The following is a 19955-nucleotide window of genomic DNA, read 5'->3' on the forward strand; positions in this document are numbered from 1 at the left end:
GAGCCCGGCACAAAGTCCAGCTCTTGGGCGGGGCTCTGCCCGGCCTGCAAACATCGTCAAGGGGGTGACTCAGGCTGGGCGTCTTTGAGGGCTTGAGGGAACCGCAGCCGCCGCCTTTACGGCCCTGGAGCCCAACTCGCCCACTTCCACCTTCCCCAGCCCTGGCTGTCACGGAGTTCCGCAGGCAACGCTCTGCTGCCATCAATATGTGTGTGTGTGTGTGTGGGAGGAGGGGTGCCGGCCCCACGCAGCTGGAGGGCTCCAGGTTGGGGGCTGCCCAGGCAGATGCTGGGGCCAAGCCAACCAGCGGCCTTTCCGGCCCTGCGCTCTGCCCGGCGTCCCAGGCCAGAGCTGCACCAAGCAGGCTACAGCTGTCAAAGTGGCACGAAAGCGGTCTATTCAGGCAGGGTCTGCACGACTGCGGTGTAGCGGCGTCAAAGCGCACGGACCACGGTTGGGGCCCAGGACATGCACACTCTCTGCCGCTCACCCTGCTTGGTGTAGACGTGTCCTGGGCCCCAGGCGTGGTCCGTGCGCGTCGTGCAGACCTTGCCCCAGCGAGATGCCGCCCTGGGGGTCCCTCAGGCAGGACTCTGCCGCTCACCCTGCTTGGTGTAGACGTGTCCTGGGCCCCAGGCGTGGTCCGTGCGCGTCGTGCAGACCTTGCCCCAGCGAGATGCCGCCCTGGGGGTCCCTCAGGCAGGATGGGATAGCAGCGGGGCCCTCCTGCCCAGGCTCCCCTGCCACCAGCCCAGGGCGGCCCGCTCCCTCCGGTACGGAGGTGACATGCAGGGAGCCCCGACCTTCGTCCTTCACGCCACCCAAGTCCCACAGTCCCGGTGGGCCCTCGCGTTTTCCTCCCGTGAAAAGGCGCGGTTCTCATGCCCCCGCTTAGTTGCCGCCTTAAAATTAATGGCCGTGCCCTTCTTTTGATCGTCGGTGTAACGGCTTCCCAGCACCATCTTCTGAACAAAATAACCCAACAAAGAGTACTTTGAACCACCTCGTTCTTTAATTGACTGCCGAAAAGGGCTACGCGGGACCCAGCCGGCCCTGTGCTCCTCACCGCTCTGCCCCCCCCCCATGCCCATGGGCACGTCTGAGCCCTTGAAAGGCACATGGAGCCTAGGGCGGATTGCCCCCCCCCCCCGCCCCCACAAGAACCGCTCTGTTACAATAACCTGTACAGTTAAAAATAAAAGTCATTTACAGTAAAACCCCCCAAGGTGCTCAGTAGAAGGCAAAGCGGCGGCGCTGGGAGAGGCGAGGGGGGGCCGCCAGCCTTGGTCCCGCGGTCGCCCCGAGACCCCCCCCCCACAGCGCAGCACAGCGTTAGTCCCTAAGGAAGAGGAACGGGGCAAGGAGCAGCCCGTGAGGAATGATGATGTCAGGCGGGGGGGGGGCGGGGAGAGAAGGGGGGCTCCCCCCACCAGCTGCTGTGGCCCGCCCAATCCGTTCCTTTCTGGAAATCAGAAGGCTGCCTTAGAAGGGGCCACGGAAGCGTGAGCCGGGGCGGGGGAGTTGCACGGGTCATGCTCCACGGTGCAGCAGCTCAGGGCCTCTGATGCCCCCCCTTCTCCCTTGGCACACAGACGGGCGACATGGCAAGAGGAAGGAGGAGGGCGCACATACACAGAGGGGGGGTGCTGACATGGCTGTGCGAAACTGGGTTCCCCGCCCCACAGCAGAGGCAGGGGAGAGTGGGCATTCCGGGAGGGGGGGGAGGGAGAAGAAGAACGAGGACAGCGGGCGCCCCTCTTGAAAACTCAGGGCCCCTCCCTGCTCCCCCCCCACTTGCTCCAGCACCCATGTCCAGTGCATCCATTCCCCCCCCCCCACATAAACTGAAACACGGCCTCAGTTGCCCACTAATGTCAGTCTGCAGGGAGGGGCAGGGACCCCCTTACAAACTTTCCTGTGCTCGGGGAGGGGGCTGGCACTTCCGCTGGCCCAGGGAGAGGGAGGGAGGGGGTGCTATGCAAAAGGGCCCAGCCTGGGCCAGGCTGCTCCGGCACCACCGGCACGGTCTGCGTCTGGTTCAGCCCAGGAGGTCAGTCTGACGTCAAGCGGAGGGGGGGGGACTCCTGCAGGCTCAGCTGCTCCCCTGCCCCCCCCACGCCACTGCACTTTCACATCCTGTTCCCCTCACCACCACACACATACACCCAAAGGGCCAAGTGCCGGGCGGCAGCTGTCCTGACCCCACGCCTCCCCAGTGGGGCTGCAACCGCTACTCCCTCGCGCTGCCCCCCCCCACAAGTCTGAAAAGTTAATACAGATTGGAAGCTCAGTGGTAAAAGCAAAGGGGCCCCTTCCCTCTCCCTTCAAGAGGGGCAGATCTGTCCCGACTCCTCCCTTTCAGGGGAGCCGTGAAGGGCGGGGCGGAGGGCGGGGGTCTAGACGATGAGGGGGCTCCATGAGCCTTGGCCGTGGGGTGGACTGTGCCCCTGCCTCCCCTCATCCAAGCGGCCGAGAGGGCTGGAGGGGGGGCACCGTGCCATGCTGCCGAAAGAAGGGGCCCCCAGCGCCACCGTGGGTGAGGAGCGCAGCAAAGGGGTGCGCTCCGAGTCACGCTCCTCCTCCTCCTCCTCTTCCTCCTCCTCTGGCGGCCGCTGCCCTTCCTCCTCCTCCCGGGAAGGCGTGGGGCGGTCGGCGCCTTCTTCGCCTTCCGATTCGGAGTCCTCCGGGGCGCGGATCACGCGCTGCTTGCACACCGGGCAGGTCTTCTTGGTCTGCGTCAGCCACGGATCCACACACTTGCAGTGATAGGCTGGGCAGGGCGGGAAGAGAAAGGGAGAACGGGCCCCCTCTGAGTCACGAACAGGCCCCTGCGCCTCGCCTGCGTGACGGAGGCCTCCACATGGGACCAGGACCACGATTCCCGCCCGACAGAAGGCAGGGGCTGAGGCTCGGGGCGGGCAGCCCGCCACGGCCCAGAAGGCCTGGTGGTTTTTCACAAGGGATGCTGGGAGCCAAGGCAGCAAGGCCCTGCCGGGGGTGCAAGCGTCTCTCGGCCCCGGCCCTGAGCCCATAGAACCAGTAGGCCCGGCGGATGCCTCTCAGGCGGGGGGGGGGGGGTCCTTACCGTGAGAGCAGGGCAGGATCCGCAGCCTGTCTCCGTCCTCGTACTCCTCCAGGCAGATGGCGCAGACGTCGTACTCGTCCCCTGGGGGCAGAGGAGACAAATGAGGGAAGCCCCCGGCCAGCGCCCCCTTAATCTCACCTGCCCCACCGTCCTCCCGCCCCCCCCCCCCACCATCTGGAGGAGCAGCGCAGCGGAGTTCTGCCCCCAGCCAGGCTGCCCCCGATCGGGTTCCGTTCACAGGGCGTCGCTCCGTGGCCCAGGCGAGGATTCCCATGAGCCAGCCCTTACTGAAAGGGTAGGGGGAAGCCCCCTGCCCCTCTTCACAACAGCCCTGCAAGACAGGCCCATGGGCCATGCAGACTGGGCTGCTTCAGAGATTACACGGCCTGCCCACGACCGAGACGGGTCTTACTTTGGGGGGGGAGGGAGGGGGCCTTTGAAGCGCTTGTGGATTGGCCCCCTCGGCCACGCCTGCTCTTGACTCTGAAGGGGCAGAGGGTTCGTGACCACCCCGCCCCTCCACACAGTAACCCACGTCCATGGAAGAGCCACCCCGGGCCCAGGGGCTTCACCCCAACCTGCTGCCACGCAAAGCGCCCTCTTGAGTGGCAGTCGGCTGATGAGACGGGGCGTGCGTGGACTGGGGGTCAGTCAGTCCCACTTAACAGGGCCTTTACTTTGTGAACCTGTGGAAGGCAGGCTGGGATCCCTGCTCCCGCCACGGAGGTGCAAGAGGCCACCTACTCCCCCCCCCGCGCCTCCCTTTCAAGCGCCCCCCCCTCGCAAGGTTGTGGGGAGGGTTACCCAACGCCTAAAGCAACGGCAGGGCGAGACCTCTCAGCCCGGCCCGAGGCGGCCTCTGGCGCACCTGCGCAGCCCCGTAGCAGCGCACTCGGACCAGGCTGCTTGCAAGCTCCGGGGAGGCCTTTGGCTAGCCGGCGCTGGAGGCAGGAGGGCCGGGCCGGACCCAGGCCCAGGCGGCGGCTCTTGGCTGCACCAGGTGCCGGGCAAAGCACAGGCACAGCAACAAGGCCCCTGCCCGCGAGGAGCTTACAGTCTCCGTGCGGCAGCCCGGGATGGAAAGGGGGTGGGTTCGAGCCCTTTCAATCATGTACCGCCTGGGGCCCAGAGGCACCCTGCCCCAACAGGGCCCTCCAGCCAAGCCTGCTGGGAACTGTAGTCCCTCCCGCCTGGAGTGCTGCTCTCCAAGAAGCGGGAGGAGCTGGTCCTGGCGTGGGCCTCCCCGCACCCCTCCCCATGCGGCCCGGCAGGCAGGCAGGCAGGCAGGCGTGCGCGTGCGAGCAGGGCTGGGCTGGGCTGGGCTGACTCAGACTCAGCCGCCGCCGCCTCCTCCTCCGCGGTGGGCCTCTCGGCAGCCCCAGTGGAAACAGGAAGCCGGGCCGGGCCGGCCTCCCCGCACAGCGGCTGGGAAGGGAAGGGAAGCGGTCAGGGCGCTCGCGGAACTCGGCAAAACAGCCCTCCGCACGGCCTTATAAGGCAAACAGCGGCGCTGCCGGCACAGCCGCTTCCTCCTCGCTCTTAGTCAGCGCACGGCGTGGGCCCAGGGAGGGAGGCGGAGCCACTGCCGCTGCACTGCTGGCCCCCCAGAGGGGGGCAGAGGAGTGGAGCCGGGCTGACCCGCCTTTGAACCTCCAGCCCCACAGAGTCCAGGGGGCAGCCGAGCCCTCCCCCTGCCCCCGCCTGCCCATGTGCTTAGGGCAAGATGCAGCGCCAACAGCAGTGGGGCGTGCATTGGGGCAGGCCGTGCAAGTTTCTAGACCTCATGGGAAGAGGAAATATAGAAACCGGGGTGGGGGTGGGGGTGGGGGAGCCAAAAGCTCTGAAGCAAACTGGGAAGTGGAGCAACTCAGGGCCTCTCGGCTGATGGCAAGGAGGAAGGGGGAGGCGGGGGGGGGGAAGCCTCGTTCCAGAAGGGAGCTGAACCCTGCTGTGCTTCTGCCCCCCCCCCGCCCACTGGAGACAGCAGGATGGCTGCCGCTCAGAGGGATCCGGTGCTCTGCCTCTGAGGGATGAGCAGGACGGGGGCTGTGGGAAGGACGGGGGGGCTGTCCCCCCCCCAGGTCACTCTGCCTGGGGAAGGCGGGGGCAGCGGAGAATATCCCCCTGCCTGCATCCGCCTCCACCACCCTGGTGCCCTCCCATGTGTGGATTGCATCTCCCATCGTCCCCAGCCAAGGCCCTGCTGCACATCCCTTGCTTTGCACTCGGAAGGGCCCCGGGTTCACTCCTGAGGGGCCCCCCCATTCATCCCTGTGGAACAAGAGCCGAGGCCCTGAGGCTGAAGCAGCAACGGAGAAATGACAGCGCTGCTGGAGTTAAGTGCGGGGGGGGGCAGGATGGGGGGGGGACTTAGTTTACATCTGTGTTGCATTACCATTTTTAATTGCTCCTATAGTGCTCTGAGCTCTCTCAGGGAGACACACACTCCCCTTCCTCTTGCCCAACCCAGGGGGAGAAGGGGCAAAACCCAATGTTGATGGACTCTCAAGGCGAGCAAACCGCTGCCCTCCCCCCTCCCCCCCTGAAAAGGGAAAGGAGGGAGGGGGAGGGGAGAGGGCCTTTGGCGCCAAGTGGCGCGGGGCTGGCACAGCACCCTCTGCTGGGCGAAGTGGGGCCTGCAGGGCCTCCAAGGTGGGACCTGGAAACGTCCGGAGCAGCTGTGCCCCCCCTCCGCCCAGCAGCCGCAGCAGCGTCCCCTCCCCTGTGGCTCCACTCAAAGCCCCCTCCTCGGAGCCCCCCACCGCTCCCCGGGAGAGACCCTCACCCTTCTCTCCTGCCACGACCCGGGTTCTAAAGCAAATCCCCCCCCGGCACTCCCACCCCCCCTCCCATGTGCAATCCAGCACTACTATGCACATAGCAGCAGCACCTATGCGCACGGCACTCTTGAAAGGTGACCTCTGACAGGTCTCTGCCCCAAGGGGCTTACAATCTCAACAGGCACCACACAGGCACCTAAAAAGAGCCCTGACGCTGGGTCAGACCCAGGGGCCGTCTAGTCCAGGATTCTGTCCCCACCGCGGCTGCCCACGGGAGCCCCACAAGCAGGACGTGGGTGCCACGGGAGCCTCCCACCCGCTCCAGGCATCGGGGGGGGGGGGGCGCAAGGGAGGAGGGGAAACGGCAGCACCGTTCCAGGGGCCGGGAGGCCGTCAGAGAGGGGCGTGGCCGGAGGAAGGCAAAAGCCACAGGGGCGAGGGAAGGGGGAACTGAGAAGCCGTGGGCCGTTTTGAAGGCGAGGGAGCTGCTCACGCAGGACGCAGGAGTGGACAGGGAGCCTCGGCAGGCCCTGAGCGAGGGCAGACGCCGGCCCAGGGGCAACCAGACAGGTGGGCGGTTTGGGCAGCAGCCTGCTGGATGGACGGACGTGAGCGGACAAACGGTGAGACAGTGGAAGACCAGGGAGGAGGAGGAGGAGGCGGCAGACGTTGAGGCGAGGGGTGGTCAAGGCCTGGGTGGCGGCCTAGGGAGGTGGTGGGCTCTCCCATACTAGAGGCCTTCAAGAGGCAGCTGGACAACCCTCTGTCAGGGATGCTTTAGGGTGGATTCCTGCATTGAGCAGGGGGTTGGACTGGATGGCCTTGTAGGCCCCTTCCAACTCTGCTGTTCTATGATTCTATGAATCCCCACCAGGGAGGGAGGCGCCTGCCTGTGGGTGCGCCGGGCTCCTGCTGAACACAAATCTTCAGGCAGCAGGGTGTTTTGCGTTAAAAAGGCCTCCTTCAGTGCCAAATACCCCCTCTTTCCTACACGAAGGCTCTTGGCACAGAACCTGGGAGGCCTCGTCACCTGTTGGTGTGCCGGGGGCTGGGGAGGCAAACAGCCCAGCAGGGACGCTGGAGCAAGGAAGGAGCGGTGCCCCCCGACCCCCCGACCCTGCCCAGGACGTCCTGGAGGCCTTCGCAAAGCTCTGCCCGCTGCCTCGGCCCAGTTACCTTTCTTGTACTTGTGCACGGGGATCTTCTTCAGCTGCTCCTTTGAAAGACGGTTCCTCCTCATCCTCTTCCGATGCTGAACGCAGCGCACAATCTGTTCAGCCGACCGGGGTGGGGGTGGGGGTGGGGGGAGACAGGGAGAGAGAGCTTGAGCAGGTTTCAGGCGGGGGGGGGCTTCCTGGGGCCGCTTTGCAGGCCCATTTCGGGCGTTAGCATCAACGGGGAAGCGTATTGGGGCCAACTGGTGTTTGCATTTCTGTGCCCGGCCCGGGTCTGCTTGCCAGGCCAGCGCAGTGGCTATACACCTCCGTCCAGGCCGTCCTCCTCTCCAGGCGCAGGAAGCCGGGGAATCCCAGCTCTCCCCCCCCTGCCCCACTTCCAGACAGGTGTCTCACCTGAGAGGTAAAGGTGAATCCCCAGAAGGCAGCCCCCACCCTGACCAGGGCTCCTGGCCCTCCCTCTGCTAGAACTGGGTGTGTGTGTGTGTGTGTGGTCCCCACTCACCAGAATGGTGCACATCACAGCAATAACGATGCCGACCACCCCCGTGAAAGGGATGAGGTAATAGCCCAGGGGGAAGATGTACTCCGGAATCAAGGTAACTCGGCCTCTGAGGAGGAAGAGCGAGAGGAGGAGGAGGAGGAGAAGGAGGAAAGAGATCAGAGGCTGGCAGGCCATCGAAACCGGGGACGCCGCCTTCACTTGGAGCTCGGGCTGCCGCTCCCAAATCTCCCACCACGTCCCCCCTTCTTGCACAGGGACCCCCTGCCTGGCCCTCCGATATGAGAAGGGCCCTATCCCAACACATCCGTGTCCCAGCTTGGGAGCTCATGGCGGGAGACGCCCGGAAAACGTGGGAGATCTCCTCCCATTTCCCAGGAGAGATCTGCAAACGGGCCAATTCCTAAAAAAGAAGATGCTGAGCTCCCCCCCACCCACTCCAGTATTGGAGGCTTACCCATAGTTCTGGAAACCTGACAGCAAACCCCCCTCCCCACCCTAGGATTGAGGCACAGTCCCACGGAACGGGCAGGACTCCATCATCCCACTGGGAAGGGGGGTTCTTCCCAAAAGAACTCCATGCGGCTTTGGGAAAGTATTTGGGGGGGGGTCTGTTTCAGAGGCAGCCTCGGTGTGCTCCTCCCCACACCCTGAGGGAGGGGGCAGCAGAGGAGGAGGGCCTCCCCCCATGGGAGAAATGGGCAAAGGCTCCGTCAGGGCCCAGAGATGCCACCAATTCTCTCTTTCTCGCGTTGGCCACGCAGGAAGCCAGGAGGCCCTGGGCAGGCCGCCTTCGGCCCTCCGAAGGGAGAGAAGAATCTCTGCCTGTTCCCCAAAACCCCAAGTTGGGCAACGGCATGTATCCAGTTTAAACCAACATGCAGCAGAAGCCACTGGTCCCAGTCGGCTTTTAAGGCACAACCGGCTTGTGTTCAACTCTCAGGGGCCGCCTGCCGGACTTCGCTCGCTCGCTCCTGCTAATATCTGAATCGCTTCCATTTCATTGCTGTGGTTGATTTGTTATTTCTAACTTTGTTTTTATTTCGATATAGTTTCTTATTCTGTTGCAAGCTGCTTTTTCCTCTCTTTCTTTTTTTAAACAGAGAAGCAGACTGTAAATATTAAACCTGCTGTGGGTCTGAATGTCTTTGGGGAATCCATTTCACGCCCTGGGACTCAGGGCGCCAGGGAAGCCGACCCCCCGCCCCGCCCCGCCCCGCCCCGCCCCGCTGCTGCGCCGTGGCTCCTACCCTCTCTCGTAACTGAAGAGGCTGCGCAGGTACGTGGCTGCCGTCTCACCGATGAACACGGACGGGATGGCGATGCGTTTGTGGAGAGCCTCTGGAGAGGGCAGGGAGGGGGAAAGGAGGAAGGAGAGAGGGGGGGCGTCAGCTGAGGACCCCGGGAGGCCTGGGGGAGAGGGCTGGGCCGCCCCGAGGCAGCGTCGGCTCCCCCTCACTCACCATCGTCCCACACCATGTTGAGCAGGCTGTCCGAACCCACGTTGTGCACGATGGCCGCCAGGTACCCAGCCCGCTGGGCGTGGTACACCTGAGGGAGGGGGAGAGACACAGGGGAGGGGTCAGGGGGGCCGCTAGGCACAGAAGCCGGAACCGCAGCTCTGCACGTGCTCAGGAGCGCTGCCCTTCAGCTCAGGCTGCTTTTGCACCCGGAACGTTCCAGTGCTCTCAAGCCCCGGCAGCGTTCCGTTCTGCGAGCCCAAGCAGGGGAGGGCAGGGAGGGATCTCTCTCGGCCAGAGAAGGTGCTTCATAGAATCACAGAATAGCAGAGTTGGAAGGGGCCTACAAAGCCATCGAGTCCAACCCCCTGCTCAATGCTTCAGAGCCCCTGCCGTGGGCCAGTGCCACGTCTTGGCCGAAGCCGCACGTGCAAACAGGCCTTCTGGCTCTGGAGATTGACAACAACGTCTGGGTCCCGCAGAAGCCCCAGAGCCCCTTTCCCGAAAGCCCACCTTGATGTCGAAGCTGCAGTCAAATCTCTGGATGAGGGCGATGAAGACGCTGCCGTTCGCTGGAGGCGCCTCGATGGCCTGGCAGGCATTGGCCGGCCTGGCTTCCACCAGAAGGCCCTGCAGGCAAAACACCACCGGGGGGGGGGGCAGGGTCAGTCAGCTGCTGTCCCCCCTCACTCACTCATGGGACCCCAGATCTGCCCGAGGAGGAGGAGGGGGCTGCCCCAAGCAGAGGGGAAAGGGCAGCAGTGTCAGGAGCGGAGGGGGGGGGAGCGGGGGGGCATCCCTCTTCCCCCCCCACTCTCCAGATACTCACCACGAGTCCCTCACGTGGCAGTGGATTTCCAAACATGGCCGGCAGGTCGTTGAACTCCATGCTGGTGTTGTGCTCCGATACCTGGAGGGGGGCGGATAGAGAGTGAGCGAAGCTGAGGGGGGCTGAGCCCGGGCTGTGCACTGCCGTGGCCACTGGCCACTCAGACAGCATGGCAACCCACCACTTCACGCGCCACGGCGAGTGCCCTTGCGACCTCTGGCAAGGGTGATTGGCTGGGCGAGGGGCGCCGGACGCCATGTGGCTTGTGTCACACAGGGCAACACCGGACCGGGCTGTCTGGCTCCCACGGAAGGCCAGCCAAGAATTGGGGAGCCCCACTCAAGGGCTTGAGGAAAACTTCCTTGGTCTTACGCAGCCTGGCTCACTTGGTCAGGCCGCTCAGAACGGCTGACCCAAACCCAAACGCCGTGGGTCCTCCCGTCTGCCGCTTGCCCCACGTGCAAGTAGACCCCACCCCCTCCGGTTCCTCAAAGCAGTGACAAAGGGACCGTCCGTTCTGGGGCAGCGTTTCCCCGCTCTTTCCAGAGCGGTGCGTGCATCTCGCTCAGCGCCAAGCCCAACAGAAGCCTCCTGTGACCAAAGACAGGGCTGGGAGGCGCAGTGGCCACGCTCCAGGCCCCAGGGAGAGACAGCAACGTGCCTCCATTGCCCCCGTGTGGCCGGAGCGGGCACAGGCGCCCCGGGACCGCCAGGCCTTCACTCCCGTGTGGCAAGAGCCGCCTTCCCCGACCGGATGTCCTCCAGAGGGGTGGGAGCGTGACTCCCATCATCCCCAGGCTGCGAATGATGGGAGCTGCAGTGCCACCCCTCTGGTCGGGGAAGGCGGGCTCATGCACACCCGCAGCGTCCACCCAAAGGTACGTGCAAATGGCCCATTGGCCACGCTCCGGGAGTTACTTGGCCACAAGCAGGAGCAGCCGGTGAATCGGGCCCACAGCCATGTGGAGCTCTCCCGCTGGGCGTTTGCCTCCCAGGAACACTGGGGGGGGGTGCAGAAGAGATGAGAACAGTACACCCCCAAGGCAGCCCCAGACCCCGTTCAGGGCATTTTGGGGGGTGGGGGGGCTGGGCTGTGGTGGCCAGAGGCCTGTCCATCTCCAGGGCCACGCGCACGTGTGTGTCGGGGGGGGGGGGGGCTGCTTGACTCACGGCGTGGATGTAGCCCCTGGCAGCCGGGAGTTCCAAGAGCAGGCAAAACGGCAGGAGCAGAGCGCCGACGGAGAGCGGAGCCCGCCTCATGGCGACCAGCCGGCGGAGGGTCCGGCACGCAGCTCCTGCAGCAAAGACACAAGAGGGGGACTCAGGCAGCGCCCCAGGGGGCAGAGCCAATGGGCACAGCTGGCGCTTGGGCATGTCCAAAGTGCCGCCTCCTCCCTGTAGGGACCAGGGAGCGGGTGCAGCTGTGCAACGGGACTGAGCCCCGGCACCTCTCCTTGGAGAAAGCAGTGCTGCCTGGCCCACAGCCCGAGGGTGCACTGATCAACAGGGACACCCCCCCTGCGCCTCTTTCAACAAAGCCCCCGGCCCACGCCCTGGCCTGGCCTGACGCTACGGCCTCCTTAGCACCAGGGGTGGGTGTGGGTGGGGAGACCGTTCTATCCGCTGAGGCCCTTTGATTTAAAGAATTGCACTCGTGAGTTCCTGGAGCTTTGCACTCCTGGGCCAGATCCACACCAAGCAGAACAGGGCGGTTTGGAAACGGCCCGTGGAGCGCGTGGCCTGCCCACCCACCCCAGTTGCCAAGACCGTTATAAACCGTTTTAAAGCAGCTCCCGCCCTGGTTGAATTCCGTTTTAAACTCGGAAAAGTTTGTAGGTTGGGCTTTTGCCTTCTCTTTTGTGAACTGCTCAGAGGGCAGCTCTGGCCATTGGGCGAGACGGAAACGTTAGGAATGCATCTGTGGAACTCCGCCCGCCCCATTCTGCCAGGCACCGAGACGCTTTCCCGATGGTGGGGGGCGGGCACCAGCCCCGGCCTCAGCGCCTCAACTCTGGCCTCCGGGCAACGCGGAAAGGCCTGCCCACTCCAGCCACTCAACAAGAGCAAATCAAACAGAGACCAGCCAGCCAGGCCTCCCTCCCTCCCTCGGCTGCAGGAGGAGCTGCGCTCACGTGGACAAGCACGGAAGCTTGCCCAGACTCCGCTCCCCATCCCTGAAAGATGGCGTCCCACCTCGCAGGGTTGTCTGACGTACAAAACACCATGGTGGTTATACAGTACACTAAAACACCCTTCCCCAAAGCTGCACCTCCAAGTATGCTGGGCTAGGACACCCCCCCCCCAACATCCCCAGCCAATGGCCGTGCTGGCTGAGGACCCTGGGCATTGTAGTCCAACACATCCAGAGGGCACCAGGCTGGGAAGAACCCCACAGCAGGTATGAAGGGGGGGGGAAGAAGGCGGCTCTGCAGGTGCAGAGAAGCAGGCCCAACCCGCCTCGGCCGCCACCATTTTGCTACTCAAGATTTCCTCACGCACTTTTGAATTCGGTTCTTGCTTTAACATAAAAATGAGCCACATCACACTTTCCAGGTGCTCCTTCCACAAGGAGGGGCAGCGGTGGGCACGCACTGGATGGGCGCAGGAAGCCCCAGGATGTGCAAAACACCTCAGCTGCTGTGGGGCCACAGAATCCGCACTCTGGGGCCCTGCGCTGGTGTGTCTCCAGACCCCAGGAAAGAGCTGATGGCTACTTTGAATGCCCTAAACACTTTGGGACCAGGTTGCTTGAAGGCCCCCCCCTGCCTGCCCGGCCTGCCTCTGTATGAACCTGCCTGGGCCCCAAGGCTGCCTGCAGAGACCCTCTTCCCAGGCACAAGGCCTTTTCCAAGGTGGCTCCTACAGGGTGTGCATCCCCCCCCCCTTCTTGGGTTGCTTTTTAAAACGGGCCTTAATGACCTTTTTATTCCAGTCTGCTTTTAATTGCTGATGCTGGACTGGAGTTTTATCTTTCTCGGTCTGGATCGAGACGTTTTACTGCTGCTGTCATAAACTTAGTGAACTTCGTATTTGTTTTACGTCTTTATGATGCTTTTATATTATTGTGTTAAAGCAGGGATCCCCAACCTTTTAGTGTCTTTTGAACTCAGATAAACATGGCGCTGGATGGCACCAGCCGTTCACTCTGCACTATGTCAGACTCCTAAGGTGGCTCTTTTTCCTTATTTAAAAAAACAAAAACCTTGAAGAAATACCATAAAAATTAGGAGAAGCAAGGAACCTGGCAGGCACCAAGAGAAGGTCTCTGTGGGCGTCACGTTGGAGAGCCCAGTGTTCAAGCATATCTGTTACAAGTCTCGGCATATCATAAGCCTCTTAGCAGAGGCAGGATATGAATGCTTAAGGAAAGAAACCGGCACAGCGTTCCTAGAGCACTGCACAAAAGGAGTTTATAGGGTAGATTGTTCCAGGTAGCTCAAACAAGTGAACCAAGCCACACACTGAAGGTTAGAGCAGCCCACCCACCCAAAAAAACCAATGCCCAGGCACCAGCCAATCCGGCCCTCCCAACTCCAAACACAGCCTTCCCGTCCTCAGTAATGGATCCTACGGTGGGTGGCCTGTGTGGCTGAACCAGCCGCCTGAGCCCAGCAAAGCTCGCTCACGGGTGCAGGGCTCTCACTAGATAAGGCCAGGCCAAAGTCCTGGGCAGGCGTCAGCACCACCACCAGGAGCGGAACTGTCAAGGCTGGGATGGGTGGGGCGGGGAGAGTCTGGCGAAGAGGCCAAGGAAGGGCCCTTTGCAGCCACTGAGGCGGAAGCCAAGAGGTCTCTGCCTACAGTTACTGGAACGGCTGCCCTGGGGACCCTCCGGTCAACTCAACATAGTCCAAGCCAGCGGTGGGGAAGGTGTGGCCCTGGTGATGCTGTTGGGACTGCAACACCCATCAGCCCCAGCCGACATAACCAATAGGGAGGGAGGATGGGCTTTGCAGTCCTGCCCCAGCCGAAGTCCGCAGAAGCCCCATTTCGCACCCTTCGGTCCCACTGCTTGCCCCAGACCCCACGGACTGGAACCCCCCTGCGCCGCTTAGAAGCTGGCGCTGAAAGGGCGTCTGGAGGGCGTTAAGAGCTCCCTTTTATCTGCACTGAACGATCTCCAGGACTTCTCTTCCACGGATGTTCCACATGAGAGAGCAACCCTTGGCTCAACGAAGGGGTGCGCAGGCCCAGGGCCGCCCCCCCCCCCGGGAGAGTCCAGCAAGCGGGAGAATGCCGGGCCCACGGACACTGTGGTGGGGCGAAACGAGCGGCTGCTGCCCACCAAAGGAGCCAGGCAGGGCCCCGGGCGTTTGGCCTCTCAAAAGCACATCGTGCGCTCTTGGCGCACTCAGGCCCCGTGCACCTGAACTGCTCCGTGGCTCAAGCAGTGACCCTCCCCTGCATCCGCTTCCCGGCCCCTGCTCTTTTTCTGCTGCTCGCAATGGCCGCTGTGTTTCCTTTGCAAACTGCGCATAGATGCACACGTGAGCCCATGATGCACGGTGTGACAAGGAGACATGGCAGCAGGGAGTTGCCCCAGGACAGCCAGTCCCCCCCGTCCCGTCCCCCTCCTCAAAGCCCCCTGCTCCCACACACAGCTCCGTCCATAATCCCCCCCGCCCCCTTTCAAACCCTTCTCCAAAAGCAACCTTTTCTCCAACGCCTTTGGCCCAACCCACTCGTCCCCTCGAGGACTTGAGTAAATTGCAAGGCGGCCAAAGTACCTCCAAAGTTCCTGGAGCTCTGCAGGAGAGGGGCACAGAGCAGGCCTTCCCCCAAATCAACGCCCAAGTGCCTCCAGGCAGAGTACAGGCAGACTCTTCCCCTGTTTATCAGCGCCTCTATACCACCCCCTCCCCCGCTCTGCCCCGCCCCACTTTGTGTGGAATTGTAGACTGCAAGCCCTTTGGGGCAGAGACCTACCCTCTTGTGCTTTGCAAGGCAAGGGGAAAACAAAACACTGGAGAACGTCCAAAATGATCCAGTGGAAGAAAGCGACGAAGTCTCAGGATGTTGAAATAACATATGCGTGGTTTCATTCCCAGAGACAGCCCAGTGCGCTGCTATGTCTTGGAAACGAACCGCATGTACACGACTTTTCAACCTCCTGAGACTTTCATAGAATCATAGAATAGCAGAGTTGGAAGGTACCTACAAGGCCATCGAGTCCAACCCGATAGACTGCCTTACTTTGTAAGGCAGCCTCCCCTTACCCGGGACATGCCAGGCGTGGCTTACTTCCACTCCCTTCATTATGAGAGTTGCAGGCCAACACATCTGGAGGGCGCCAGGTTGGGGAAGGTTGCGATGAAGTGTCCCGTTCACCAAGGGCTCTAGTGAGATACGGCTGAGGCCAGGAGCCCAAGCGCCAGGCCTGCCCCGCTCACAGCCTCAAGACCCGAGGCGCGGCCCTGCCCCGTCTGTCCCCACCCGAAAGGGCCGCGGTGCCCAGGCGTTGGCGCTTCTGCCCTCAGAACCAGAAGGCCGCCATTCCACCGGCCAGTGCTCTCAGGCTGCTGTTGGGGGGGGGGCATGGAGGGGCCTCCTCTTAAACCAGTGCAAGGGCACCGCTTGTCAGGAGGAGAGGCGGCCACGAAACAGGGGACTTCCTGGGGTTCCCCCTTAGGGACTAGTGGCATGAGAGGGAGGCGAAACGAGGCCGTCCTGTGGGACGCGCGCATTCCAGCACCCCGTGCCTCTCTCGCCACTGGGCGTCCAGAAGGGACAGGCCAGCTCTGCCCAGGAAGGAATCTTGGGGGGGGGGCTTGGATGGAGCTGGGGGGGGAGGCGGAAGCAAGGTGACTGTTTGGCCTTTGGCTGTGACGGAGCCCTGGGCGGGGGAAGGGGGCACAGCCCGCGCCCTCACTGTCAGACCGAGGGGCAGGGGCAGCCCCCAAGGGCAAGACACCCCCCCCAGGAGGGGCAAAGAAGACGCCTCCTCCCCGCCCCCGCCCCCAACAGCTCCTCGTCCAAGGAAAGCAGAGGCAGGACCAGCCCCGCCCGGAAAACACGCAGGGGGAGGCCAGGGGAGCACAGCCGACCCCCCCGCAAGGAGCCGCATCCACAGCTTCGATCCAGGCTCCCCCGATCCTGTGTGAACCCACCACCACCACCCATACACGGGCTCCAGCGTCCCCCTTGCCCTCCCGCCCACCCGGCCTCTCCAAGGAAGTGCGCATCGGGAAAGGGGGGCGGGGGGGACAGGGAGGCCCTCCCCCCCCCGGCCAGCCAAGCTCAGCCCCCAACCCCGAGGGGGGCTTCCAGGGACGGGGGGGGGCTGCTGAGATTGCAAGACACAACGACCCCTCCCACCCACCCACCCAGGGACACCCTTCCCCGGCCCTCCACCCCTCCTCCCTCCGGAGGACCCAGGCGTCCTGGAGACGGAGGAAGATCCGGGGGAGGGAGGGATGGTGTTCAAGGCCTCCTCCCCCCTCGGTCACTCACCTTCTCGGGCTGGCGGCGCTGGGGGCGGGGCCTCTCTCCGGGGGGGGGGGCTGTCTCCGAGCCCCGTCCGCGGGCTTGCAGAGGAGGAGGAGGAGGAGGGGGCGTCACGGGCGGGCGCAGCTCCCCGCGGGCTGCCTTCTGTTTACAAGCCCCTTCGCTGCAACATGGCCGGAGATCTCGCGAGAGGCAGGCCGGGCAGCTCCTCCTGCTGCTCCGCCCAAGGCTTACGCTGCCCCTCCGCCTACTCCCGGACGCCTGGGTTCTCTGGGGGAGGGGAGGGCAGGGGGGAGCCAGGGTGGGAGAGAGAGAGAGAGAGCGCCACACACACACACACACACACACCCCGCGCCCCACAGCAGTTCCTTCCACCGCCGGGTCCAGGCAGCCGAGAGGAATGAAATAACATCATCATCAACAACATCATCATCATCAACATAGAAAGAGTGAAAAGGAAAGAAGCAGAAACAGAAGAAACCCTAAAAGTAACGAGACGTAACATGGAAGAAAATGAAACATACAAATATTTAGGATTCCAACAAGACACGAGAATCAACCACTCCGCAGTCAAAACCCAACTGAGAATGCCACAAATCCTAAAGTCCAAACTCAACTCTTAAGACATTTTCAAAGCCGTCCACAGCTCCGCGGCGCTACCCATCCTCACATCCTCATTCGGAATCGTACACTGGTCACACACTGAACTCGAAGGAATAAACAGACTCCGGAGTACTGGACTCACCGCCTGCTCCGTCCCAACTCGCGCACTGAAAGAATAACAACTCGCGGGAAAGAAGGAGGAAGAGGCCTTCTGGACATTGACACCATCCGTGCTAAACAGATAAAGCCACTCAGAGAATTCTTCCACACTAAAAACAGCCCCATTCATAAAGCCATAGTAAAAGCAGATAAAAACTACGCCCCACTCAACCTAGCACTACGAAACGAAGACCAAAGACAACCACTCACACTTGCAGAGAAAAAAACAAAAACAGGGGCACAAAAAGCACTCCATGGGAATCACTACAACATAATTCAGAACCCACAAATAAACAAAGAACCACCGTATTTCTTCGATTGTAAGACACCATCGATTGTAAGACGCACACTAATTTCAGTACCACCAACAGAAAAAAAAAACCCTGAAACACACCCGCGATTCTAAGACACACCCCATTTTTAAAGATGTTTATATTGGGGAAAAGTGTGTCTTAGAATTGAAGAAATAGGATATCTAAGGAATGGCTCAGGAAGGGCGACCTATTTCCTGAAACAGAAGGATTCCTAATAGCCATACAGGATCAAGTTATAGCAACCAAGAACTACCAAAAATACATCGTAAAAGATAACAGTGTAACAACAGATTCAAGTAGGAAATGTTATAGATCTCAAGAAATAATAGACCATGTACCAGGAGGATGTAAAATTCTGGCAGGAATGGACTATACAGACAGACACAACACAGCTGCAAAAATAATTCACAAACAACTGGCCATCAAATTCAAACAACCTACACCATATTCATCCGAAACCATCTTTAAAAATGCAAATCATAAAATATACTGGGACAGAACAGTTCATATGGATAAGACAATACCTTGCAACCGACCAGACATAACATTATAGACCAAAACAAAACAAAAACAAAAAGACCACCTACCTCATCAACATAGCAATATCTAATGACAAAAATGTTATAGGAAAGGGAAAGAGAGAAAAATACACCACTGGCTATGGAAGTTAAAAAACTATGGCAACAGGAAAAGGTTAGAATAATTCTGTTAGTCACATCAGTCACCAGCATCACATCAAAAAACTATACAGAAAACCTTCACAAACTGGGCCTACCAAAATACATCCACACCAACATCCAGAAAGCAGGTGGGATTACATCTCCCAGCATCCCCAGCCAGGTTAGGAAGAGCTGGATTAAAAGAAAAGAAAATTGGGGTCGGGGCAAAAGAAGGAAGACCTACTTTGCTTGGTGCCTAAAAGATTACTAGGGGGTGGGGGGTCACCACAGAAAAGGCCTTCTCTCCTGTGGCCAAAGACAGGGTGCGTGTGTGGGCTGGAGGGTGGGAGACATCAGGAGAAGCCCCTATGAAGGGGATCCCACTCACTCCAGGTCCATGGGGCAGAACACGGTCTTTTCGGCCTCTGTAGCCCATCATCCTGTTCACTCCCCCCCCCCCATGGGAAGCCCGCAAGCAGGACACGAGTGCAATTCCACGCTCCGCTCATGTCCCCAGCAACTGCATTGAAAGGCAGTTGGACCCTGGTATTGGAGGCAACATACAGATCGCTGGGAAAAAAAACCCCCACTCCTCTGAGTCATCCAAGATGGCAGCCATTACCAGGCCGCCTTGTGGAAGGGGCTTATTTATTTATTATTTATTTATTTATGGATTTTTTTATGCCGCCATTCAGCCAAAAAAGGCTCTCACGGCGGCTTACAAAAGTATTTCTTGACAGTCCCTGCCCACAGGCTTACAATCTAAAAGACATGACACAAAAGGAAAGGGGATTGGGAGGGAGGAGGAGGAGGGGGGAAAGGAAAGCAAACTCAGGCACTACAATCTTAGTTGGAAAGTTCAGCAGTTACAGTTGGTAGCAGGAGGGAGGGGGCTCTCAGCTGGAGCAGGACCCAGGCACGGTGGAGAGGGGCCTGGCTGCTGCTTCCTCCCTCACTGCTTCTTCCACCACCTTGTAACGCTGCGCTGTGCCACGAGGTCCTGCCTTTGATCTGGCCTGAATCTCCCACCATTCAGCACCATGGCAGGATCCTGTTGGGCTCCAGCATTATGGCCGAGGGAGGAAAATGCCTCCCTGCCCACTTCAGGCATGACTTTGTACAGCTCTATCAGGTCTCCCCTTTTTCCCAAGGGGAGAGGCACCAGCCCCTTTTTGTCTTGAGTTGCCCCTTTTCCTGCCCTTTTTCCAGCTCTGCGATACCTTTTCGTTAGTACGGCCACCGGAAGTGCACATGTTGTTCCTCGCACCATAGAGTTGTATGAAGGCCGTAGGGATGCCGGCAGTTTTATTGGCCACCAAATGCTTCTAGGAAGCCCACAAGTATGAAGGGATTAGTGTTGCCACTCTGTGCCCACCCCCCAAATCCGCCATCACCTTCCCCCGCCCATACATGGGATAGTCCCGGGCTTTTCCTCCCAGGGAAAGGAGCTCAAGACCGTAATCAATTTTGGATCATCCTTTGCTGATGAACTGCACAGAAGCGAGAGGGAGCCTTGGAGAAGGGCCCTTCCGGGGGCTGGGGGCTGGCCCTGTTTGCCTGGCTGACGGGGAGGTGGCCATAATGAGCCTGGGCAGGCAAAGGGCGTCCGTGGTGGAGAGGCCTGGCAGCCAGGCCTCATGGGGAGCAGATGGGGGGACGACGACTATTTGCTCTGGCACATCTACAGCTAGCCTTGCCGATAAAGAGCTTGAAGTGGGGCTTCGGCACTCGGGTTTTCAGCGGGGGGTTGGTTGTGTGGGGAGCCAGGACTGTGCTCAGCCTCTGGGCCCCTGCGGCACGGAGCTGCTGGCCTCTCCGCAGGACTTGATGGCTCCCACATCCAGGGCTGCGTGTCGTCCTGCCTTCCATTCCCTCACGTTGTTGCCACGATCCCGGGCTGATCCCTCGCCAAGCAATGCTGAGGGCGGGAGGCCTGGGGCTGTGG

General features: G+C 61.2%; 2 protein-coding genes across 2 annotated transcripts in view; both read right to left on the reverse strand.

Annotated features, from left to right (window-relative positions):
• INCA1 (inhibitor of CDK, cyclin A1 interacting protein 1) overlaps positions 1-19955 on the reverse strand; it is a 222711-nt gene that overhangs the window by 197106 nt on the left and 5650 nt on the right. The gene's annotated exons all lie outside the window — the stretch shown is intronic.
• Positions 999-16331, reverse strand: RNF167 (ring finger protein 167). The gene is made up of 10 exons (XM_063137704.1): positions 16282-16331; positions 11002-11126; positions 9832-9912; positions 9516-9632; positions 9006-9093; positions 8793-8883; positions 7546-7651; positions 7042-7135; positions 3086-3166; positions 999-2770 (listed from the first exon to the last, which is right to left on the reverse strand). The coding sequence occupies exons 2-10, from the start codon at positions 11089-11091 to the stop codon at positions 2397-2399; spliced, it is 1122 nt and encodes a 373-aa protein (XP_062993774.1). The 5' UTR covers positions 11092-11126; positions 16282-16331; the 3' UTR covers positions 999-2396.

Source organism: Elgaria multicarinata, chromosome 11 (genome assembly GCF_023053635.1).
Source record: "Elgaria multicarinata webbii isolate HBS135686 ecotype San Diego chromosome 11, rElgMul1.1.pri, whole genome shotgun sequence".
NCBI lineage: Eukaryota > Metazoa > Chordata > Lepidosauria > Squamata > Anguidae > Elgaria > Elgaria multicarinata.